We start from the raw sequence: 19,141 nt of genomic DNA on the forward strand, positions 1-19,141 counted from the left end.
AGGCTTTTGGAGAGCAAGGTCAGCAGCGGCGCAGGCGCGGTGGCGTAAGTCCGTCAGAAGAACAACATGGCGGCTCCGTCGCTTGCTGCGAGGTTGTACTCCCTGCTGTTCCGCAGGACCTCCACCTTCGCCCTCACCATCGCTGTGGGCGCCCTGTTTTTCGAGCGCGCCTTCGATCAAGGCGCGGACGCGATCTACGAACACATCAACCAGGGGGTGAGGGCCTGGGCCACCCTGACCTTGGGCCCGCCTGCGGGGTGATAGTGGGAGTGGACGTGGGGCGGGACTCAGCTCTCTACCCTTATGAGGGGTGTGTTGGGGGTGTAAATCCTGGGCGCCTTCTGTCTGTAGACTGCTGTCTGCCCTTCCCCAGTGTGAATCCTAATAAGTGAAACGAGGGCAGTAGATCCCACCTTTAAGGGGTTTGTAAGTATTGCGGTCTCCTACCCCTCAGACCCACTTGTCCATTTGCAGAAGCGAAAACTGAAGCCTAGTGAGAGCAAAGGGCTTGCTTAGGGCCACGCCACCGGGAAGTCAGCGGCATGTCAGGGTAGGAAACCGGACCGCCCGTCCCCAAGGGTTTCCTGGGCAGATTTGAGCGGGCGACGCCCGGGAAAAGGACAACTTAGACACTGTCGCCTTTTTCAGATAGCACTTCTTCGTGTCCTAGGCTTCCCATGCAGGCAGCGTGGCAATAATTGGTAAAGGTGTGGGGTATGAAATAAGCCCTGGATGGGAATCCTGGGCCTTGCCACACTAATGGTTGTATTAAGTTGGGCGAGTCTCACAACCTCTCAGCTTCACTTTTATCTGTGAAATGGAGATGATAATAACAATAGCTACCTCGGAGTTCTTGTGAGGATTAAATGAGATACAGACAAGGTGCCACAGTATTGGGTGTACCACTGAACAAGTAACGTGTTACATTCCTTAGAGATCGTGGAAACATAAGATAGGGAATAACAATGCCTTTTAGACTCCTTGTGTACCAGGCACTGTGCTGAATAGCTGTGTATACTTTGTATCATTCAACTGTGGCTCATATTGGGGAAGGTCTTGTACAGAAAGCCCTGTTCCAGTATTCACTTGAGTTTTTAATTTTAAGCTGTGACTGTACAGCCAGGCAGCTCTGTCCACTAATGATGTATTATTGTCTGTAATCACGGCAACTTACTGACCCTGTGAAAATGCTGCTGTTGTTCCATCACCGGCAAGCAGTTCACATACCCAATTCAAGTGTGTTGTCATGACCCACCTGTCTTCTGCGTTTTTAGGGATGAGAATTCAGCTAATTCCTAACCCAAGGATCATAGGTTCTTGGAAATAAAAAATGGCTCAGTGTGAAGTATTTGGAGACTATGCATTTAGGACCTGTTTAATCTGGGAATTAAAGAAATGAGATTATCTAAGCTCTGTTCCTTAATAATTTTGTGCTTTTGGGCAGTTCCCTGAATCTCTGTCTCCATTTCCTATAACAGAAAATCATCCCTTTCTACTTACTTCACATGATGCTTAAGAGCATCAAAGCATTTTATGAATGTGCATCACGCCTAGTGTGGCTTAGTTTGCGCACCACAAACAGGACGTGGTATGTGTTTGTCAAGCTTGTTTAAGAGGCTGGGTCAATGGGCATCATTGTAAAATCAAAAAGGTGAAACCAAAGTTTGTGGCTCTTGTCTTTAAAATGCAGAAGCTGTGGAAACATATCAAGCACAAGTATGAGAACCAGTAGTTCCTTGGAGGCCCCCATCGAGGCCAGAAGGACGAGGCCCACCAACCAGCTGTTTGCCCAGAGCCAGGGCCACTACTTGAAGATGATGCTCAAGTTACTATTCATCTACCACCTTTAACATTTGGCAAGAAATGGCTTCACCTGACAGACTCTAACTTCTGCTGTGTTGGAAGTATGTTTAGTCAGAGTCAACAACAAATAAATGTAAATTGCCCTTGAGACCTGCTTCTGTATCCAGTGCTTTGTTAACTCAATCTTTACTTGTCAGTTATTTGACACCACTGCATAGTCCTCTGCAAATATCTGAAAGGCAGATTTCATTATTTTGGGTTTTCCTTTGACTTCCAAAGAATTCAGGTTTTCAAAATATGAGCTCGAGTTGGGGATATAACCTTCAACTTTTGCTTCTAAACCAGCAATTCCATTCTCACGTCATGCAGAGGGAAGCTGACTGGCGTGGCCATAGGGAAGCACTATGAATTCAGCTGGGGAGAAAACCCTGGCCTGGGGGTCTTGGGCTACTCCCTGCTCCAGGCCTCCATTCTGCCTTTAACTTGCTGAGTGTTGTTGGGTAAGGTGGCATACCTCTCTGGGCCACAGCCCATCTTCTGGTGATGATTAAATTGTACCAGGACTCTGAGCCTCCTGTCAGAGTTTCTCTCCAATGAGTGTGGTTCATCATGGTGCTTACTTGGCAGGTTTGAATCCTCACTCCACCAGTAATAGCTGTGTGAACCAAGGCAAGGTCGTTGACCTTGCTGAGCTTTGGTTTCCTGGTCTGTAAAATGGGGATGATAAAAGTACCATCTGCGTGGGGTTTTGTGAGTATTAAAGGAGTTTTAAATGCAGTTAACATTATCTAGGTATATGGAGGTACCTGCTGGCAAAAAGACATGAGAGGATGGTTAAGGACCCAGAGAACCAAATGATTCTGTGGAAGGGTGTGGAGCAGTAGGAATGGGACAGTGTGGTTATTCGTTCAACAAACATTTGGGTAGTCACTATGTTGGAGCACTATGCTGGGTGCTAGGCATCTGGTGGTAAACAGAACATGGGACTTGAACTGCAGGAGATCTATAAATGCCCTCCTATATCACATATATGGCGTTCATGCACTATTGAGAAGTGGAACCATCTTTTTTGAGGATATTCTATACATAAATATTAAGATCCTTAATGGGATACCTTTGATTCAATAAATCCCACTTCTGGCAAATTTTCCTTAAAGAAATGTGCATGTCCACAGGAGATGTTCATCATGATGATTTTAATAGGGAAAAAAATGAAAACAAAATAGCCAAACTATTGAGGTAAATATGCAGTCATTTAAAACCATGTTTTAACTGGGAGAAAATACCCAACAAATGGCAAAGCATTGATCTCACTAATATATGAAATAATCTTCTAAATAAAAACAAGGTAAAAAAAAAATAGAAGTCAGGGCAAATGACATGAAGAGGCAATTAAGAAATACAAATGGCCACAAACACGGAAAGATGTCCAGTTTCACTAATAAAATGAATCACTGTTTTTTTGCCCACCAGAAAATGAAGATTAGCAACATGACTTTTTCGATGAAGGAGCAGGCACTGCCCATGGGTATTGGAACAATGGTTTTGCAGGCACTTCGGTAATATCTATTTTAAATATTCATTTTTTTTAAAAAAAAATTGTGCATTACAATATACATAACAAAAGTGGCCATCTTCACCACTGTTGACATTTTATGAAGTATATTCCCATTGTGCAGGCATCACTGCCGTCCATTCCCATAGTACTGAAACTGCTGTTAAACAGCTCCCCTCCCCCGCCAGTCCCTGGCAACAAACAGTATTTGTCTTTTGGTGACTGGCTTATTTCACTTCGCATAATGTCCTCAAGGTTCATCTGTGTTGTAGCATATTGCAGAATTTCCTTTCTTTTTAAGGCTGAGTAGTAAGCCATTATATGAATATACCCGTTTGCTTATCCATCCAGCCATCAGGGGACACTTGGCTCGCTTCCACATTTTAGGTATCCTGTGAACGTGGGTGTACAAACATAGCTTTGATATACCCAGAAATGGAATGGCTGGGTCATACGTTAATTCTATTTTTAATTTTTTGAGGAACTTGCATACTGTTTTCCAGTTTCCACAGGAGCGGCACCATTTTACATTCCTACCAATTCTCTGCCTCCTCACTGACACTTGTTATTTTCTAGGGTTTTTTGATAGTAGCCGTCCTAATGGGCGTGAGGTGGTATCTCACTGTAGTTTTGATTTGCATTTCCCTGATGATTAGCGATGTGGAGGATCTCTGCATGTGCTATTGGCCATTCTTATATCTTTGGAGAAGTGTCTGTTCAAGTCCTTTGCTGAGTTTTAAATCAGGTTGTCTTTTTGTTGTTGAGTTTTAAGAGTTCTTTATATACTCTGGATATTAATCCCTTATCACCTCTGTGGTTTGCAAATATGTTCTCCCATTTTGGGTTGCCTTTTTACTCTGTGGATAATGTCTTTTGATGTACAAAATGTTTAAATTTCAGGAAGCCTAGTTTGGTTTTCTTAAATTCATTCCTCTTGACCCTGACATTCTACTTCTGGAGAAGTATTTCCAGAATTACATGTGCAGACACACCTCCACACACACACACACGCAAAGTCAGGGAGCATTGTTTGGAATTAGAAGAAGAAAAATGTCCTTCATTAGGGGAGTGGTTAACTAAAAAGGTAGATTCATACTGTAGATCTACAGAGACATTAAAAAGACTGAGGTAACTGAGCAGTGATGAAGAAAGATAAAGTGAAACAAAAATCAAGCTGCAAAATGGGATGTTTAATTACTTAGCTTCATTCCATTTGTGAGAATATATACACTGATACATGTACACATGAAACACTGAAGGTTGTGCACAAGACTTTTTCATGGTGGTTATCTCCAAGGGGTGGGAATTCAAAGAACTTTAACTTTGTGCAAGACGTATTTACTTTTTCTTACAAGAAGAAGATATATTCTCGTAAAAAATATTTTATAAAAAAGCAATGAAGTAAAAATGGTTAAGGTGCCCACTCACATAAAACAGTCAACATATAAGCTAAGTAAAAAAAGTAGATCACAAATTCATAGAAAGCAAGCTGTATTTATTTTTGTCAACATATATAAGAAACAAATGGAAATATTCACACCAATCGTTAACACTGGTTAACTTGGGCTGAGTCATTTTCTTTCCTGTTGTATTTTCCTTTGATTTCTAAGTTTTCTGCATGAAGCGTGTATTATTTTTATAATGAGTGGGGAGTATAATTTAAAAGGGGGTTGCCCAGACAGCGTGAACACAGAGAAGTGCAGAAAGTAGGCCCCTAGCCAGCTCCAGGCCTGGGACCTGGCTGCTTGGTGGCTCAGGGCTCCCTTTCCAAGCCCCACTGAAGACTTGTCCTCACTGCCAACTGAGAGCTGGGCCTCCCAGAGCTCCCTGGGCGGGTCAGACTTGCAGGTTGGGGAAACGGATTAGCACCCTCCTCAGACTGGCACTGAGAAGCTGTTAATACTGGGAAAAGTTCTCTCCTCTCCCAAGCTCAGCCTGAGGCATTTCCTGGAGTCAAGAGATGAGACAGTCTTTACAGTTCGAAAGCCCCAAGGACTCCCCACCTGCTCCCCTTCCACAAGTGTCAGGAAAGCTAAATGCTTTAGTATTTCCTACACCAAGTTCCAGAAGGTGTCTGAAATCCTCTTTTGAGAAGCTGGCACCCAGTATGCTTACTCTGAGCAAGCCAGACTGCTCTCTTAACTATGAGTATTTGAGCTGATGTCAAATTGCCCTAGCCTCTCTTTTGTGTTCAAAGTCTCTCTCCAAACTGGTAGAGACCGTCCATTACATTCATTCATTCATTCATTCAACCAATAATCTTTTATTGAGTGCCTACTCTGCCTGGCACTATTCTAGACCCTGGGCATACAGTGGAGAACAAGAAAGATCCCTACCCTCTTTCAACTTACAATCTAGTAAGAGAGACAATGAATAAATAAGTAAATAAGAATTTCAGCTCATGATAAGGGCTGTGAATAAAATAAAACTGAGTTACCTATAGGGAGTGACTCAGGTTTGAACAGCAATGTGAGATGCTCAGGCTGGTAGTCAGGGAAGACTTCTCTATGGAAGTGACATTTGAGCTGAGATTTGAACAGAAGTCTCAGCCAGGTGAAGATCAAGAGTAAGGGTGTTCTAGGAAAAGAGAACACCAGGTGCAAAGGTCCTGAGGTGGGCATGAGCTTGGTTTATTCCTGAACTGAAGGAAGGAAGGGAGTGGTAGGCAGGGTCAGGTGCTGTGTGCTCTTGAAGACCATGTTAAAAGAGCTTGGATTTCATTCTAAGAAAGGGAAGGCCCTGGTGTGTTTCTGATCAATAGGTTACATTTATCAGCTACTTACTGTGAGCTGGGCATTGTAGTCAGCGCTTTGCAGTTTATGTATCCCTTAAGCTGAACAATGATCCAAAAGGGTATATTATTATGCACCTAAAATGGCTCTAGTGAAGTGTAAAGAGCACTTATTTTAGAATGCACAGTCCTGGGTTAGAATTCAAACCTCACTGCTCCCTGGCTGTGTGAACTTAGGTAAATTATACTCTTCTCCAAGCCAGTTTCCTCATCTGTAAAATAACCTCCGTGATATTGCACAATGGCAGCCATGATTCTTATTGTTTCTGGAGATGTTGTCATCTTGGAGGGGTGTCAAGGGGAGTAAGGATTTCTGTGCAGTAAATCCTCACCCAGCTGACTGGTTAATTAACCCAGCCAGGGGTTAACTTGGAAGCTTCTAGCACTGCAGAGCTTCTTGCCAAGGTTCAAAACTTTCCAGCTCCAGGTAGAGTCCAAGTTGTCCTGGCAGCTCAAAGAAAAGAAGAAAGGCCCAGTCCTTAGAACATTCTAGGCTTGTCCACAGTGGACATAAGGATGCTACCTAGCAAAGGTTGGGGTCCCTGGGACTCTGGGCTGGGGGTTAGTATGCAGGAGGTTTATTTCTCAGGCCCATTTTATACCTGCATCTGCTCCTTGAGGCTCAGCAAGAAAGGATTTGCAAAAGAAAAATAACTAGATATGCTTTTACTGAGTAAGCTTGTGAAGATTTTTAAAAAATTATAATACCCAGTGTGAGCAAGATGTGAGAAATGATCATCCTTAAATCCTGTTGGTGGGAAGAACCATCCAGACAGTCGAAAAACTTGACCCAACAATTCTATTTCTAAGAATTTACCCTGAGAAAATAACCATAGATGCGCACAAATATTTAGCCTGGAAGTTGTTCATTTAGTTTAATAATAATGAGAAACAACCTAAGTGTACAACTATAGGGAAGTGGTTGACTAAAGCACGGTACAATTGAATAGTATTAAGCTATTAAAAAGGATGTAGGTGAGAAATGGAAAAATGTTCACAATGTCTTACTAACTGGAAAAATAATAGCATGTGTAGTATGAGCCCATTTTTGCAGAGAGCCAATGTGTATATTCCTTTTTGTAAAATAATGCTGGAAGGATAACTAAAATCCTAACCATGATTATTTCCGGAAGGTGGGATTATTGGTGGTTCTACTTTCTCTTCTCTTATTTGTGTGAACCACACCGAGCATGTTCCTGCTTTTGTAATAAGGAGGGGGAAGCAATGTAAGTTATTAAAAAGAAATAGATCCCATCCCAATAACTCAGCCAGCCCTTCCAATAACAAGGAACAAGGACTGTCCTGCAAATGAGTTTGAAGTCTTCTGAGGAAAGGACAAAAATCAATGAATTTAGAATGTCTGAGCAAGGTGCAGAGTTGGAGGGAATACAAATTCCCTGGGTGAGATGGAGGTTATGGCAGCTGCCTGAGTGTTGGCAAAGGACAAACACTGTGTACAAGGGGCATGTAGACAATCACACACACACACACACACACACACACACACAGCTGCCTTCTCCAGGCACCCCTCCAGGGCCAGGCCTGAGCCAGGTGCCATTAACATGCCCTGTGTCTCTGGACCTCAGTGCAAGGTGGGTGGGCACTGCTCTTCACCCCATGTTATAGTAGCAAATGAGGCTCGGAGAGGTTAAGTGTTTTGCCCAGAGTAACACAGCTAGTGAGAGTAGATAAAAGGTTAAGTAGAGAACAGTTGGCTCCAGAGACTGCACTCATATCCACAGCTCCGTGCCATGTTAAAATCATTTTCTCTTTTCGCTGGGGCGTTGGCCTGATATGCTTGCATGTATACACAGACTGAATGCCAGGGGCAGACTCCAGCTGGCCTCAAGGACAAGACGATGGAATGCGGAAGAAGTGTCAGCTGGGAGCCACTCAGCCCACAGGCTGGGAGTACAGGGGTGCTGACCGCCTTCCTGCTGCTCCTGGCCTGCTCTCCCTTCCAAACTCCTGCACAGAATCTCCCTCAATTGCTCTGGACCCTTGCTTTCCCACTGCGCCCTTGTGAGGCGGCCAGGTCCACTCTCCTGCTCACACACCTTCAACGGGTCTCCACTGCCTGCGGATCAAGTTCACATTCCTTAGGTTGACATTTAAGATCCCAACTACCTCAAACCTCGCTTCACAAATTATCCAAATTGGGTGCCCACTGTGGGGCCCCTTTGCTCTTCCATCTTGTGCCTACGCATGTGTTATGGAAACAGCACATGCCTGAGTTTGGATTCTAGCTCTGCTACCCTCCAGCCCGATGTCCTTGGCAGATTGCTTCCCCTCCGTGAGCCTCGGTTTCCTTGTGTGGGAAATGAGATAATGATAATATTGCTTCACAGGGTGCTTGGGAAGATACGTGAGAGGATGCTTGTGATGTCAGCACGTGCCTCTTAGGGGTGGTTTTGTTATGTTGCTACCGCATGTAAATGAATGGAGGCGCCCCGCACGGTCTCAGGGACCAGCGCCTAATTAGCATATTCGATCCACAAAATGCTGGAAGCTTTGGGGATGACTGCAGCTGAGTCATCCAAGTGCCCCCACCCCTTGTCCCCGCTGCTTTAAAACCATGTTTCCAACATCCTTTCCATCCCTCTAAGGCCTGGTCACTTTCTTGCGCTCCCCTTTGTGTCCCTTGACACTCTTGTTTTCAGTAGCCTTAACCCTGCTTTAAACCCCAGCAGACTGGTGTCTTCCGCAGGCAGCCCTTCTCTCTTCCCCACACCTTTCACCACGTAACGGAGTCCTCTCCTTTCTGTCAGTCCTCCTCCCTTCCTGATGTCTGAGCAGACTTGTCTCCCTCCTGTACAGGCCTCCAACACAGAGGCCACTTCCTGCCCTGGGGCTGGAATTGCATGTGATGTTTTACCTCCTCAGCTCACTAAGCTTTCCTAGCGAAACATCTTCAAATTGGAGCCTCTAAGGCAGACAGGAGAGACTATGGCAAAGTGGAGATTTGAAAAATAAGTTCTGCCCAGCTTCCTGCTCTCCTCTCCTTTCTCCTGCCCCTCTGTCAATGGAATGACTTAACTATAGGTTTTATCAACAGAAATATGGTGTTAAGAATGCAGGAGGTGATAGGCCCTCTTTTTCCATACTAATTCCATACATGTGGAATTATCTGGCTCCTAATTCAAGTGCCAAGCTCTAAGAAGGTAGGAAAGCCAAGGGGCTGCAAATAAGAACTTTGGAGGCTGGCAAACTTGGGTTTGAACCCTGACTCAGCCACTGCTCAGCCGTGAACAAGTGACTGAACCTCTACATGAGGCTTAGAACCACAGCTGTCACCAGGCTTTGTTTCAAGGCTCCAGTGAGGACATTACCAGTCCCACAAAGCTGGGCAGGGTACCTCCTCTGGGCTCCCAGGGTACTCATCACACCCTTACCAGGCTAGATTTTGCCTGTCTTCTCTTCTTTGCTCCTGTGTGTCCAGGCCATCCTGAGCCCAGAGGTTTCTGGGAAGACTAACCTGGAGGTGGCAGGGCAGCTATGCTGAGAAGGTGAGAGATGGGGTGCACAGAAAGCCAGCTGGAGCACTGGTAGGAGGCACCTGCCACCCCTTTCTTGGGTTCCTGTAAGCAGGGCCCTGTGAGTTCACTAGCCTGCCTCACAGAGGGCTAGGACTGTACACACTTTATCCCAGACACCGTGCCAACATCTCCAATGTACAGACAAGACAACTATGGCTCACCTACAAGGTGAGGCCACCTTGCTCAGAGTCACAGATCCAAGGCGTGGCTGAGGCCAGCTGAGTTCTGACCCCAGAGCCTACCCCCTACTCTGAATGGCAAAAGCAAAACAGACCCCTGGCCATTCAGAGGGCCCTGATCCCCAGGAAAACATTCTGGCCCAGCCATTGCATGTTACTCTGAGCTAATCCTCTGGGGGAGGGACCAGTGACTTTCTGTTCAGACCCTTCCTGAGTGGGGGAATCTGGTTTTGCGGGTGTGACAGACTGCATCATCCCTTTTGGCAGGTCAGAGGGCTGGTCGGCATCTGGTGCCCCTCTCCTGTGACAGAGGCTGGCTGGACCTGGGGACTGAGCCCTGCCCACTGGATCTGTCATATGGCACCTGGTGAGCCCGTGAGAAGGCTGGGGCATTAGCCTCACTCTCTTCCAAACAAGCTCCCTTCCAGGGGGTCTCGCTGCCACAGTTTCCAAGCCCCGCCCAAGGCTGGGGCCTGGGGGAAGGCTGTTTCATGACAGCACTTGACCATGGAGGCAAAGCCTTGGAGTTCAAACCATCCCCTGATTCTGTCCTGATGAGAACTATCAACAAAAATCCAGCTAGAGGCAGCTCTAAACCTGTGACCCCAGAATTCCACATTTAAAAATGTACCCCTTGGGGGCTCTCTTGTCCCCTCCTGGCGTGAGCCAGGAGCTCTTCCCTCTCACTTTATTTCTAAATAAAAGCCTGTACCTTGCTCTCCTAGAAAAAAGAAAAAATGTACCCCTCGGGAATAGCAGGTCATTTGTGCAGAGAGGTTCCTGGCAGGGTGATTAAAAGAAAGGAGAAGTGGAAACTGCCCCAGGTGCAGAGTAGACAGGGCTGCCCATCAGTTTTCTTCTCTTCCATTTGAATGGGGTTCCCTGCTTTCAGAGTATCCCCGGAGTCATGATCTCATCTGACCCTCATCAATTACCTGCGCCCATGAGGTAAGAGGGCTGGAAGAATGATTACCCCCCACTTCTCACACAAAGGAAATCAAGGCCCAGAGAAGCCAAGGGACTGACCCAAAGTCACAGAGCTTGTTGAAATCTAGGGCCTGGACCCTGACTTCCTGACCCTTAATCCAGTGCTCCTTTCCCCCCCAAGACATGTTTATGAACAAATTAATAGTAATAAGGACAGATTTGTGTGGCCTAGGAATGTGCATGTGAAAGAATGCTGAGTAGATCAGAGATAAGGTGGGAGCCCGTGTGCAAGCTCCATAAATAATATTCCTAAATGTACAGGAACGATTGGTCCTCATCCCACTGGGGGCTCCCTTTCTGCCAGGCTCTTCTGTGAAAACCACTTTAAGGAGAAAACCATAATTACTGTCTTGGGGATGGCAGAGCACTTAAGGGAATGTCAGGGTGCTCACTCCACCCCCCAGCACTTTTCTGGCTCATGCAGCCAGAAAAGCATATTCAGTGTCATAATTTCATAGTTGGAAAAGTAGAAGAATCAGTTACTCTGGTAATTCAGACCACAGTGAGTAAAGTATATAAAAATAGAACCTCTGTGGTTGGGAGAGACCCACTGAAGCTCAGTTAATTCTTAAGCCGGGCAAACCTCCCCACCCCCAGGGAAGGTGGGGGTATCTGAAAAACCAGGGCCTGAGGTTGGGGCATTTAAATAGGTTTAAATAGGTTGAGAAATTCTGGACTAAATGCCCTTTCAGGCTCTCTGCAGTCTGCCAATGTGTAGAATTCTCTTGATGATTATCGACTGTTGGAAGAGAATTTCCAGTATGATGTCAAGTTGGAATTTCATGCTCATTTTAAGATATGGCCTGCCGCCCACCCCACCCTAACACACTCGGGGCTGGAGGGAGTAACCTTCAGACTGAAATTTTTACCTTGGTTCAGGCTGCAGAATTGCAACAACAGCCTCTGGCCACAGTCAGGGCCCCTCCCTGCTGTCCCAGCGCCCAGAGAGCTGGACGAGGCCTGATGCTGGCCTGACGTGCCCTGATGTGCAGAGCTCCACGAGGCCCCCGGCCCATCTTCCCCTTACTGGGGACTAGCCTCCTGCAGGTGGGCCCTTAGGGCTCAGGTGTCCCCTTGGCTCCTAGGCATCCCACCAGGGTGATCTGGGTTCAGACGTTCCTTCTCAACTCTGAACTCCTCTTCAATGCCAAGTTCCTTCCCAGAGAGGCCCAATTTTTTTCCTTCTCCTCCTCGTCTTCCCTTCTTTCCACCGGCTGCCTCCCCATTGTGTCCTAGCAAAGCTGTGGCAAAGCCTCCGCCCGTTGCCTTGGCCTGGTTGACCTTTCAGCTGCTGCCCCACACTGCAAACACCACCCACCGCTGCTGTAAAGTTTCTTTACTCTCAGTTTCTTTCTGTTGACCTTGCCTACTCGTATCTTCATTAACTTATTCATTAGGAGTTAGCATTTTTCCAAGATGTGTTATTTGACAGCCACAACTCTCTTGGACTGCAAACTCCATGAGCATGAGGGCCTGGTCTTTCTCACACAAGCCTGGTGCTGTACCTGGCACCTAGCAGACCTTGGTGAACATGTGCTGAGCAGACAAACTTGTCCCCCAGGCCTTGGTCCTCCCAGCTGGGTGGACTGTCCATGTCCTAAACCTTGAGGGCAGGCTGCTGCTCTGGACAAACGTGTAGGCCCTCGCATGGCCTGTGGCCCCAACCCTAGGACTCACTTGCCCTCTTCCTCACTCACCCTGGATCCTTTGACCCCAGCCTCTCGGCCCCCTCCCAGGCTGCAGCGCCCCCCAGGCTCTGCTGTCTGCGTCTCAGCTGAGAATGCGCTGGGCCAGCCTTTTCTCTCCTTTCCCTGGAGAGGGATTGGACTCAAAAATGAAAAGCTAATTAATGGGCTTAATGGCAGACTAGACACAAAGAGGAAAGGATAAATGAATTTGAAAACACTAAGTGAAAGAAATAGAACAGAGCATCTGAGCTCTGTGGGCCAGTAACAAATGGTTCAACATACATGTAACTGGAGTCCTGTTGGCCTGGCCTGATGAAATGGAATTTCCCATTCTCTTGTTCTGCAGCTATTTTTCTTGTATTTTCTTTCTTTGTAAGAACAGTAGTAACAAGGATGAGGGTATGGGGGAAAGAGGAACGGCAGGTGGCTCAGGGATTAAGAGCATGGGCTTTAGGAGGCAATCCCAGGATTGTATCCCTCCTCGGTCACCTGCTAATGGTGTGACCTTAGGCAAGTCCACTACTCTCCCTGACCTTGGACTTCTCATCTGTACCTGCCTGGTGAGGATTAAACAGTATAATGCCATGAAAGAGCCCAGCAGAAGCTCTGGCGGTGGTAAGTGCTCAGTGAGTGCTTTTATTCTCATTACACGTTGTCATCGTCTCACCATCATTTTCATTTATGTACATTTCCTTCCAGACTTGGTCTGTATGCAAAAATATCTTTTTTAACATTTTCACAATCATGGTACATTGCCATCATGTATTTAGCTTTCAAATATATTTATCTTTTTAAATCTTATTCTTGAATATTTAGTTTCTCATGATGCTACCAGGGTTTCAATTGACATCATTGTCAAGGGGTGGTTCTACAACACCCCCATGCATTTTTGGTCGGTTTACTTTTGTTTTTTTGTTTGTTTCCCTCCCTGTAGTATTTAACGCAGGCTTCAGGTGTGGCAGGGACAGGTAGGTTCTTGCCAGTCATTTCCTCTTCCAGATGGCACCTGGATGCCAGAGAGGGTCACTCAGGAAGGATCTGCATCCAGGCTCTGCCACTAACTTGCCACTGGCTTTGGGCAAGTTACTTGCCCTCTCTGGGCTCCCAAGGTCCCTTTTATAAACAATGACAAGCTCTGCTCCCCACACTTCACAAAGGCACAGAACCACTGCTCACATAGCACATCTGCCATTATTGCCACTCATGGACTAGAAAGATACTCAAGTCCTAACTCCTCTTGAAGGTACAAGGTCCTAAAAGCTTCCTGGGAAATGCCTGTGATAGTCATGCCCTCTGCCAGGGTACAGAGAAGACACTTGAAAATTCCTGCTCAGGAGCCATAATAGGAGTGGTGGGGCCTGGTGACCAAGCGGGCAGGGTTCAGGGCCACCACCACACTTCACTTATAACACTTCTGCCATTGCCCATCTTAAACCTTGGGGCTTCCTCAGAGGATTTAATTGGCACCAAGTGGAAACCATTGATCTGGTCCAAAATACCCAACATTACAGATGGGAAAACTGAGGCCCTGAGAGGTGGAGGGGTGTGCCTCCCAGCACCATTCTGGATGACCCCTGAGCTGTTTGCAAAACCTCCTTGAAAGGGTGCCTTCAAGATCTGAAATGAGAAAGTACATAGTTCCTCAAGGGACATTTTGAAAAACTGCCTGTCTTCCCACATCCTCTAACTCAGGATGCGCATGTGAGGCTTGAACACTGCTCCAGGTGGTCAGGATGCAGGCGACAGTGAAGGTGAGAAGGGGCGTATGAACAGCAACAGGTAAGGCAGGCAAGGCCCAGGAGCTTCCCCCGCCCACCTCGCCTGGTGCCAGGGCCAACAGTTGAGTCCGAGGAGCTCAGTGAGAGAGAACAGGAATGATCCTGCCATTGAGCTCAGTCCCTGGCAAATGCCCCGAGAGGAAACAGTCTCCCTGCTGCCTGTCAGGATGGCTGACCCTGAGCCTGACCTCAGCTAATTTGGCACTGTGAGGGGAGGACACCGCCCCGTATCTGCTCTGCATCTCAACCCAGAGACTCAGAGGAATCGCTATTGATTCCCACGTGTGCAGCTGGGCCTAAGGAGAACAATTTGTCAAGTGCCTGTCTGCCTCACTGCTTCAGATGCTCCTCCTAACCACGTGCAAATAAAGCATACTAGCCTTTAGGGTGATGTGCCAGGGCCCAGCTGGGTGGGGGCGCTGGCTTCTCCTGATGGACTGCAGGCCAGGCTGGATTTGGATCGGCCCGGCAAAGGACCCACTATTGATCTGCTGCTGATCAGCAGCATTCTGGAGGCCCAGGATTGGGATCTCTGGAAGCTGCTGCCATTCCAGGAGCCAGTCGGCCATGCCTGGGCGGGGGCTGAGTCCCACTAACTTCAACAGGGCTTGGCAATTGTTCCTTCCAGTCTCCTACTCTTCGATTTTGGAGGATTTAATGGTGTGTACGCACAACCAGGCACCGAGTTCTGGCACTGCCTCTCCTCCTAGCCAGATACCCTCAGGCCAGCTATGAGATGGGAATGACACCACCAACGAAGGCCTAGGACCCTATAAAGACCAGGGGTCGGACTGAGTGTCCTGCCCCTGGTCTCCCGCTATTTAGCTGTGGCCTGGGCAGGCAATCCTGGCTCTGTGCCTCACCTTCCTCATCTGTCCTGTGGGGCTGAAAATGGTACCTACCTCCCAGGATGGAGGTTGTGGAGACCAAATGAGATCATGGAAAGGTCTGCTGGGCCTCACACCCTCAGCCCTTCCTTCCACAGGCAGAGAGTGGAGGCTCAGAGAGGGGAGTGATATGCTTAGGGCCACACAGCAAGGCAGAGCAACATCAGGAGGGGTTAAAATGACAGGCAAGCACGAAAGGCCTATGAAAACAGCATGGTGTCCATCTTGCTGTCTTCCTCTGCAGATAGCGGCTGTCCCTGAAGAACAGGACCCAGGGGGAGCATGTCACAGGCACATCATGGATCATTGCTTGAAAGGGTCAAAACCTTTATTCACAGGCCTTTTTTGTTTTTGAATATACAGGTTTCCAGCCATCCAGGGCAAAAGGGAAGCGGTGTCTTGCTGCACGAGGTTTGGGGGGCCTGTCTCGGAGCTCCGTCCCTGTCCCTTTCACCTGCTTGTGGCCCCGTGGGTTCCTCTGCTGCAGGATAAGGCACTGTGTGGTCTGCAGAAGGCGCTCGCGCTGGCTGGTGGACAATGCGGCGGCCTTCTCAGGGGCTGCAAAGCTGAGGCTGTTGAGGGGTGATGTTGAACTTGCAGCGGACCAACTAGTAGAGGGGCCCAAGGCTGTGGGAACCCAGTCTGGCAGGTCAGGCGTTGCTGCCTCCCGCTGGCCCTCGCGCGGCGGCCTCAGGATGGAATCATGCCTTTGCTTCTCTTGCGGTCGGCCATCGTTCTCCGGTTGTGGTTGGCCCGCGCCGCCTTGCTGGCTTCCTTCTTCCTGCGTTCCTGGGTTGTCTCCCGGCTCTGCCCGTGGCCCCGGGGGCCACCTGCCACAGCTGTCGAGCTGTCCTGCCGGTGTCTGAGGGAGGAAAACGCACCCCCAGGAGGACCCATCAGCTGGAAGAGGCTCTGGTTGGCAGAGCCCACAGCCTTTCTCAGAGGTCCCTGGGAAAGGACACCGACATTCCAACCTCCAGAGGAAGGAGGAAAGGAGCCTGGCAGGGGCAGAGCTGTGGGGTCTCTGGCCAGCCCGGGGTGATTTCTCCTTGAGCCTTGCTGCCAGGCGGGCCCCTGGCTAACCTGTGGGGAGGATCAGCTAGTGGCCTGAGCACAGCACACAGCAAGGGGGGAAGGAGGGCCTGGGAATGGGGATGGGCTTCAGTTTCCTCATCTGTAAAATGAGGATAATAATAATAGCAGCTACTTCATGGGGCTACAGTAAGAGCTGAATTAATACACATAAAGCACTTGGAGTTCATGCATGGGCTTCTGAGGTGGCTGGCTGGGCCTTCCCCAGATGGGTGCCCCCCAACCAGAAGCAGGTCCTTCAAATGCTTACCCCTTCCTGGCAAGGAAGGCCATGCGCCTGGCTTCTGCTTTCTCCCTCAGCACCGCAGGGTCCTGCACAAAATGGTCAGGCTGGGGAAGGGAGGGAGAGGAAATCTGGAATCAGGAGCTGTCCCATTTCCCTCAGCTGTGGTGAGGCTGCACCTGACTCAATCTCACTAATGCCTCCATGCTGGGAGAAGGGGACAGCCACGGTGGGCAGGGGGAGGCCCTGGAACGGAGCCGGGCTTGCTCTGGTCCAAGTTTTCCACTAGAAGCCTCTCCCCTCTGCCCCTGCCCCCTCCTCCCCAAAGGGAAGGCAGCTGAAGGGCCTGAGGCTTCCCGGATGGGCATGGCAGCGGGTGGGCCACAGCCGGACTGCGGACTGTAACTGGAGTGTGCTGGTGACACATGGGAGCAATGGGGGGTGGTCGGGCCAGGGTGGCTCCCGTGAGAGGCCACACAGGACCCGGAAAGCCAAGAGCGCTGCGCCTGGAGGCTGACTCATCCTCATGCCACCACTTGCTGTGGGAGTGTCCACTCTTGAAAACCATTTTCTGTGCCAAGGGGGCAAGGAGCCTAGGCGAGCGGGGGAAAGAGCTACGACCTGGGGACCACAGGCAGGCCACGGTGGCCCATGCTGTTCAAAAAGCACAGACAAGTGAAAACTGGAAGATTTCACATAAAAATCTGGGCTGACCCCGTGCCTGGGAAGAAGGGAAAGCCCTGGAAGTCTGGGGCCTACACTTGCTCTGAGGAGCCCTCGGGCAGGGCGTGTGTGCGCGTCCCCACCTGTAGGCGCTGTCTGCAGCGGGCCTGCTGCTCATTCACTTTGGTTGCCTGGTTCCAGACTCATCTGATTTTGTCACCCTGGTGGGAGGGCACGAGGGGATCTGGGGTCCCCAGATGCCACTCCATTCAACCTGAGCAATGCCGCTTTTTTTCTGTTTTATATGCTGAGTTTCTCATTTGAAGAAAAAGTTTAGCTGCTAAAAAATAAAAATTTCAAACCCACCAGCTCAGATGACCTCCAAGGGCCCTGGTTCCAAAGCCTCTCTGACTTTAGGAATCGCCATCCTGGGCACAGTGGCAGACAGCTGCCCCTTTCTTGGTACCCTGGCTCCTGGGCCTAATAAACCCAGTGGCTCAAAGACCTGCCTCTAACCCATCCCTGGGCCCTCACTGGGCAGTGGAGGCAAGTTCTAAGCTAGTCGTTCTCCAAGCAGACCCCTGGGCTCATAGGAGCCCCTCTTCTCTGAGGCAGGGAGGGGTGGTTTGCCCTTCAGGCCTGCACCCTCCCCGTCCCCTGCCACCTGCAAGGGAGGTACCTTGGGGGCCTCATCCTCCGCCGCCTCCTCCTCGTCCTCCTCCTGCCCTTCTCTGGGCACTTTGTCTCTCAGCACCTGAGGGATGGTGAAGGGCCTGAGGGGTTAGAGAGAAAGTGAGATCAAAGACTGGATTAAACTTGGAAAGAGAGCCTCAGGGAGAAGGGAATTGGGCGGAGTAAGGGGGGGCCGCCAGGACGTGAGGGGCTCAGGAGGCCAGGAAAAGCCACAGTGCTTTCCAGAGCAGCTTTGCTCTGGCCCCCAGACTCCTTGAGGGCCCCAGCGTCTGGAGGCTGCGCTGGGGGGCCCCAGGCCTCTCTGGTTAGGAGCTCTGCTTTCATCTGTACTGGGGATCCCCCCTAACACTGCACGGGGAGCAATCAAGAAGCAGACAGTACGAGTCCTGCATGAAACCAAACAGGCCGCCCCACTCAGGGGGGCCGGACCACCTGGCTGGCGGGGGTGGCAGCTCTGGACGAGGGGTCAGGAGGCCCGGGTTTGGACCCTGGTTCTCCCACTGCCTTTGCTCGCGTGATCGGGGCCTTGGCTTCCCCATCTGTGTACCCCAGAGGCCACGGAAGGGCCACTCTGCCCCAGCGCTCACCCTCAGCCCTGCTGTGGCCTCACCTGCGGCTGATGAGCTCGTCATCCGAGTCGGCGTCGTTGGCGCCCACCTGGTTGCCATCGTATGTGTCATCGTACTCGTCCTCATAGTCGCCACCCAGGGAAGACAGGCTCTCACCTGGCTGCAGCAGCACCTGAACGGCACAAGCGTGGGTCGGAGGGGCCCAGGGGCTGGCAGTGTCCCCCGCCCAGTACTGGCCCAGGGGCCTCGGGACACCCACCTCCTCCACCACCACGCTGTACTGTTCGTAGCGCTGCCGCTGCGCTGCCACCTCCCGCTTGTCATTCAGCAGGCTCCGCGTGTTCTCCTCCTTCCTGGCAGCCAGAGGCAACATCGAGAAGAGGGGAAAGAAAACCATCAGGCTTTGAAGGCTGTGGGGTGGGAGGGTCCAGAGAGACCACGGCTCCCTTCTCCCCGACTCAGGCCTGCATGGAGACAACCAATATCAAGCATGGGCTGGGGTGGGAAGGGCGGGACTCACCACGGCTGGGGCCCGAGTGACCAGGCCAGCCACTCTGGAGGGCATCAGGAGCAGCTGTTAACATGTAAAACATGCCCACCCTTCAGCCAGGAAATTCCCCCTCTAGGTGCCCACCCTAGAGGAATGCGGCCATGCACACAAAGATCTGATTGGGGATTTTCTTCTCAGCATTGTTTG

At 49.7% G+C, this 19,141-nt stretch overlaps 2 protein-coding genes across 7 annotated transcripts in view; one reads left to right on the plus strand and one right to left on the minus strand.

The window, feature by feature from the left end:
• Window positions 1-17: 17 nt before the first annotated feature.
• Window positions 18-1,951, plus strand: UQCR10 (ubiquinol-cytochrome c reductase, complex III subunit X). The gene is made up of 2 exons (XM_017677431.2): window positions 18-216; window positions 1,691-1,951. Exons 1-2 carry the CDS (start codon window positions 67-69, stop codon window positions 1,730-1,732), a joined length of 192 nt encoding a protein of 63 aa, XP_017532920.1. The 5' UTR covers window positions 18-66; the 3' UTR covers window positions 1,733-1,951.
• Window positions 1,952-15,514: 13,563 nt separating this feature from the next.
• The window catches only part of ASCC2 (activating signal cointegrator 1 complex subunit 2), a 34,532-nt gene continuing 30,905 nt past the window's right edge, over window positions 15,515-19,141 (minus strand). For 5 of the 6 annotated variants that reach the window (XM_036993298.2, XM_073223395.1, XM_073223393.1 and 2 more), the window contains 5 exons: window positions 18,704-18,908; window positions 18,486-18,616; window positions 17,862-17,955; window positions 16,547-16,626; window positions 15,515-16,066 (listed from right to left, as the gene is read on the minus strand). In XM_036993298.2, coding sequence (XP_036849193.2) covers window positions 15,895-16,066; window positions 16,547-16,626; window positions 17,862-17,955; window positions 18,486-18,616; window positions 18,704-18,908 — 682 coding nt within the window. In that variant the 3' untranslated portion in view covers window positions 15,515-15,894. The remainder of the gene's footprint in view (window positions 16,067-16,546; window positions 16,627-17,861; window positions 17,956-18,485; window positions 18,617-18,703; window positions 18,909-19,141) is intronic. The other variant, XM_017677426.3, reaches the window with a different exon arrangement.

Source organism: Manis javanica, chromosome 15, assembly GCF_040802235.1.
Source record: "Manis javanica isolate MJ-LG chromosome 15, MJ_LKY, whole genome shotgun sequence".
NCBI classification, from domain to species: Eukaryota; Metazoa; Chordata; class Mammalia; order Pholidota; family Manidae; genus Manis; species Manis javanica.

Excerpts from the sequence above, each read along its gene's own strand:
- UQCR10 (XM_017677431.2), top strand. The coding sequence starts at position 67 with ATGGCGGCTCCGTCGCTTGCTGCGAGGTTGTACTCCCTGCTGTTCCGC. Across the intron at positions 217-1,690 it reads ACGAACACATCAACCAGGGG|AAGCTGTGGAAACATATCAA; the intron begins GTGAGGGCCTGG and ends TTTAAAATGCAG.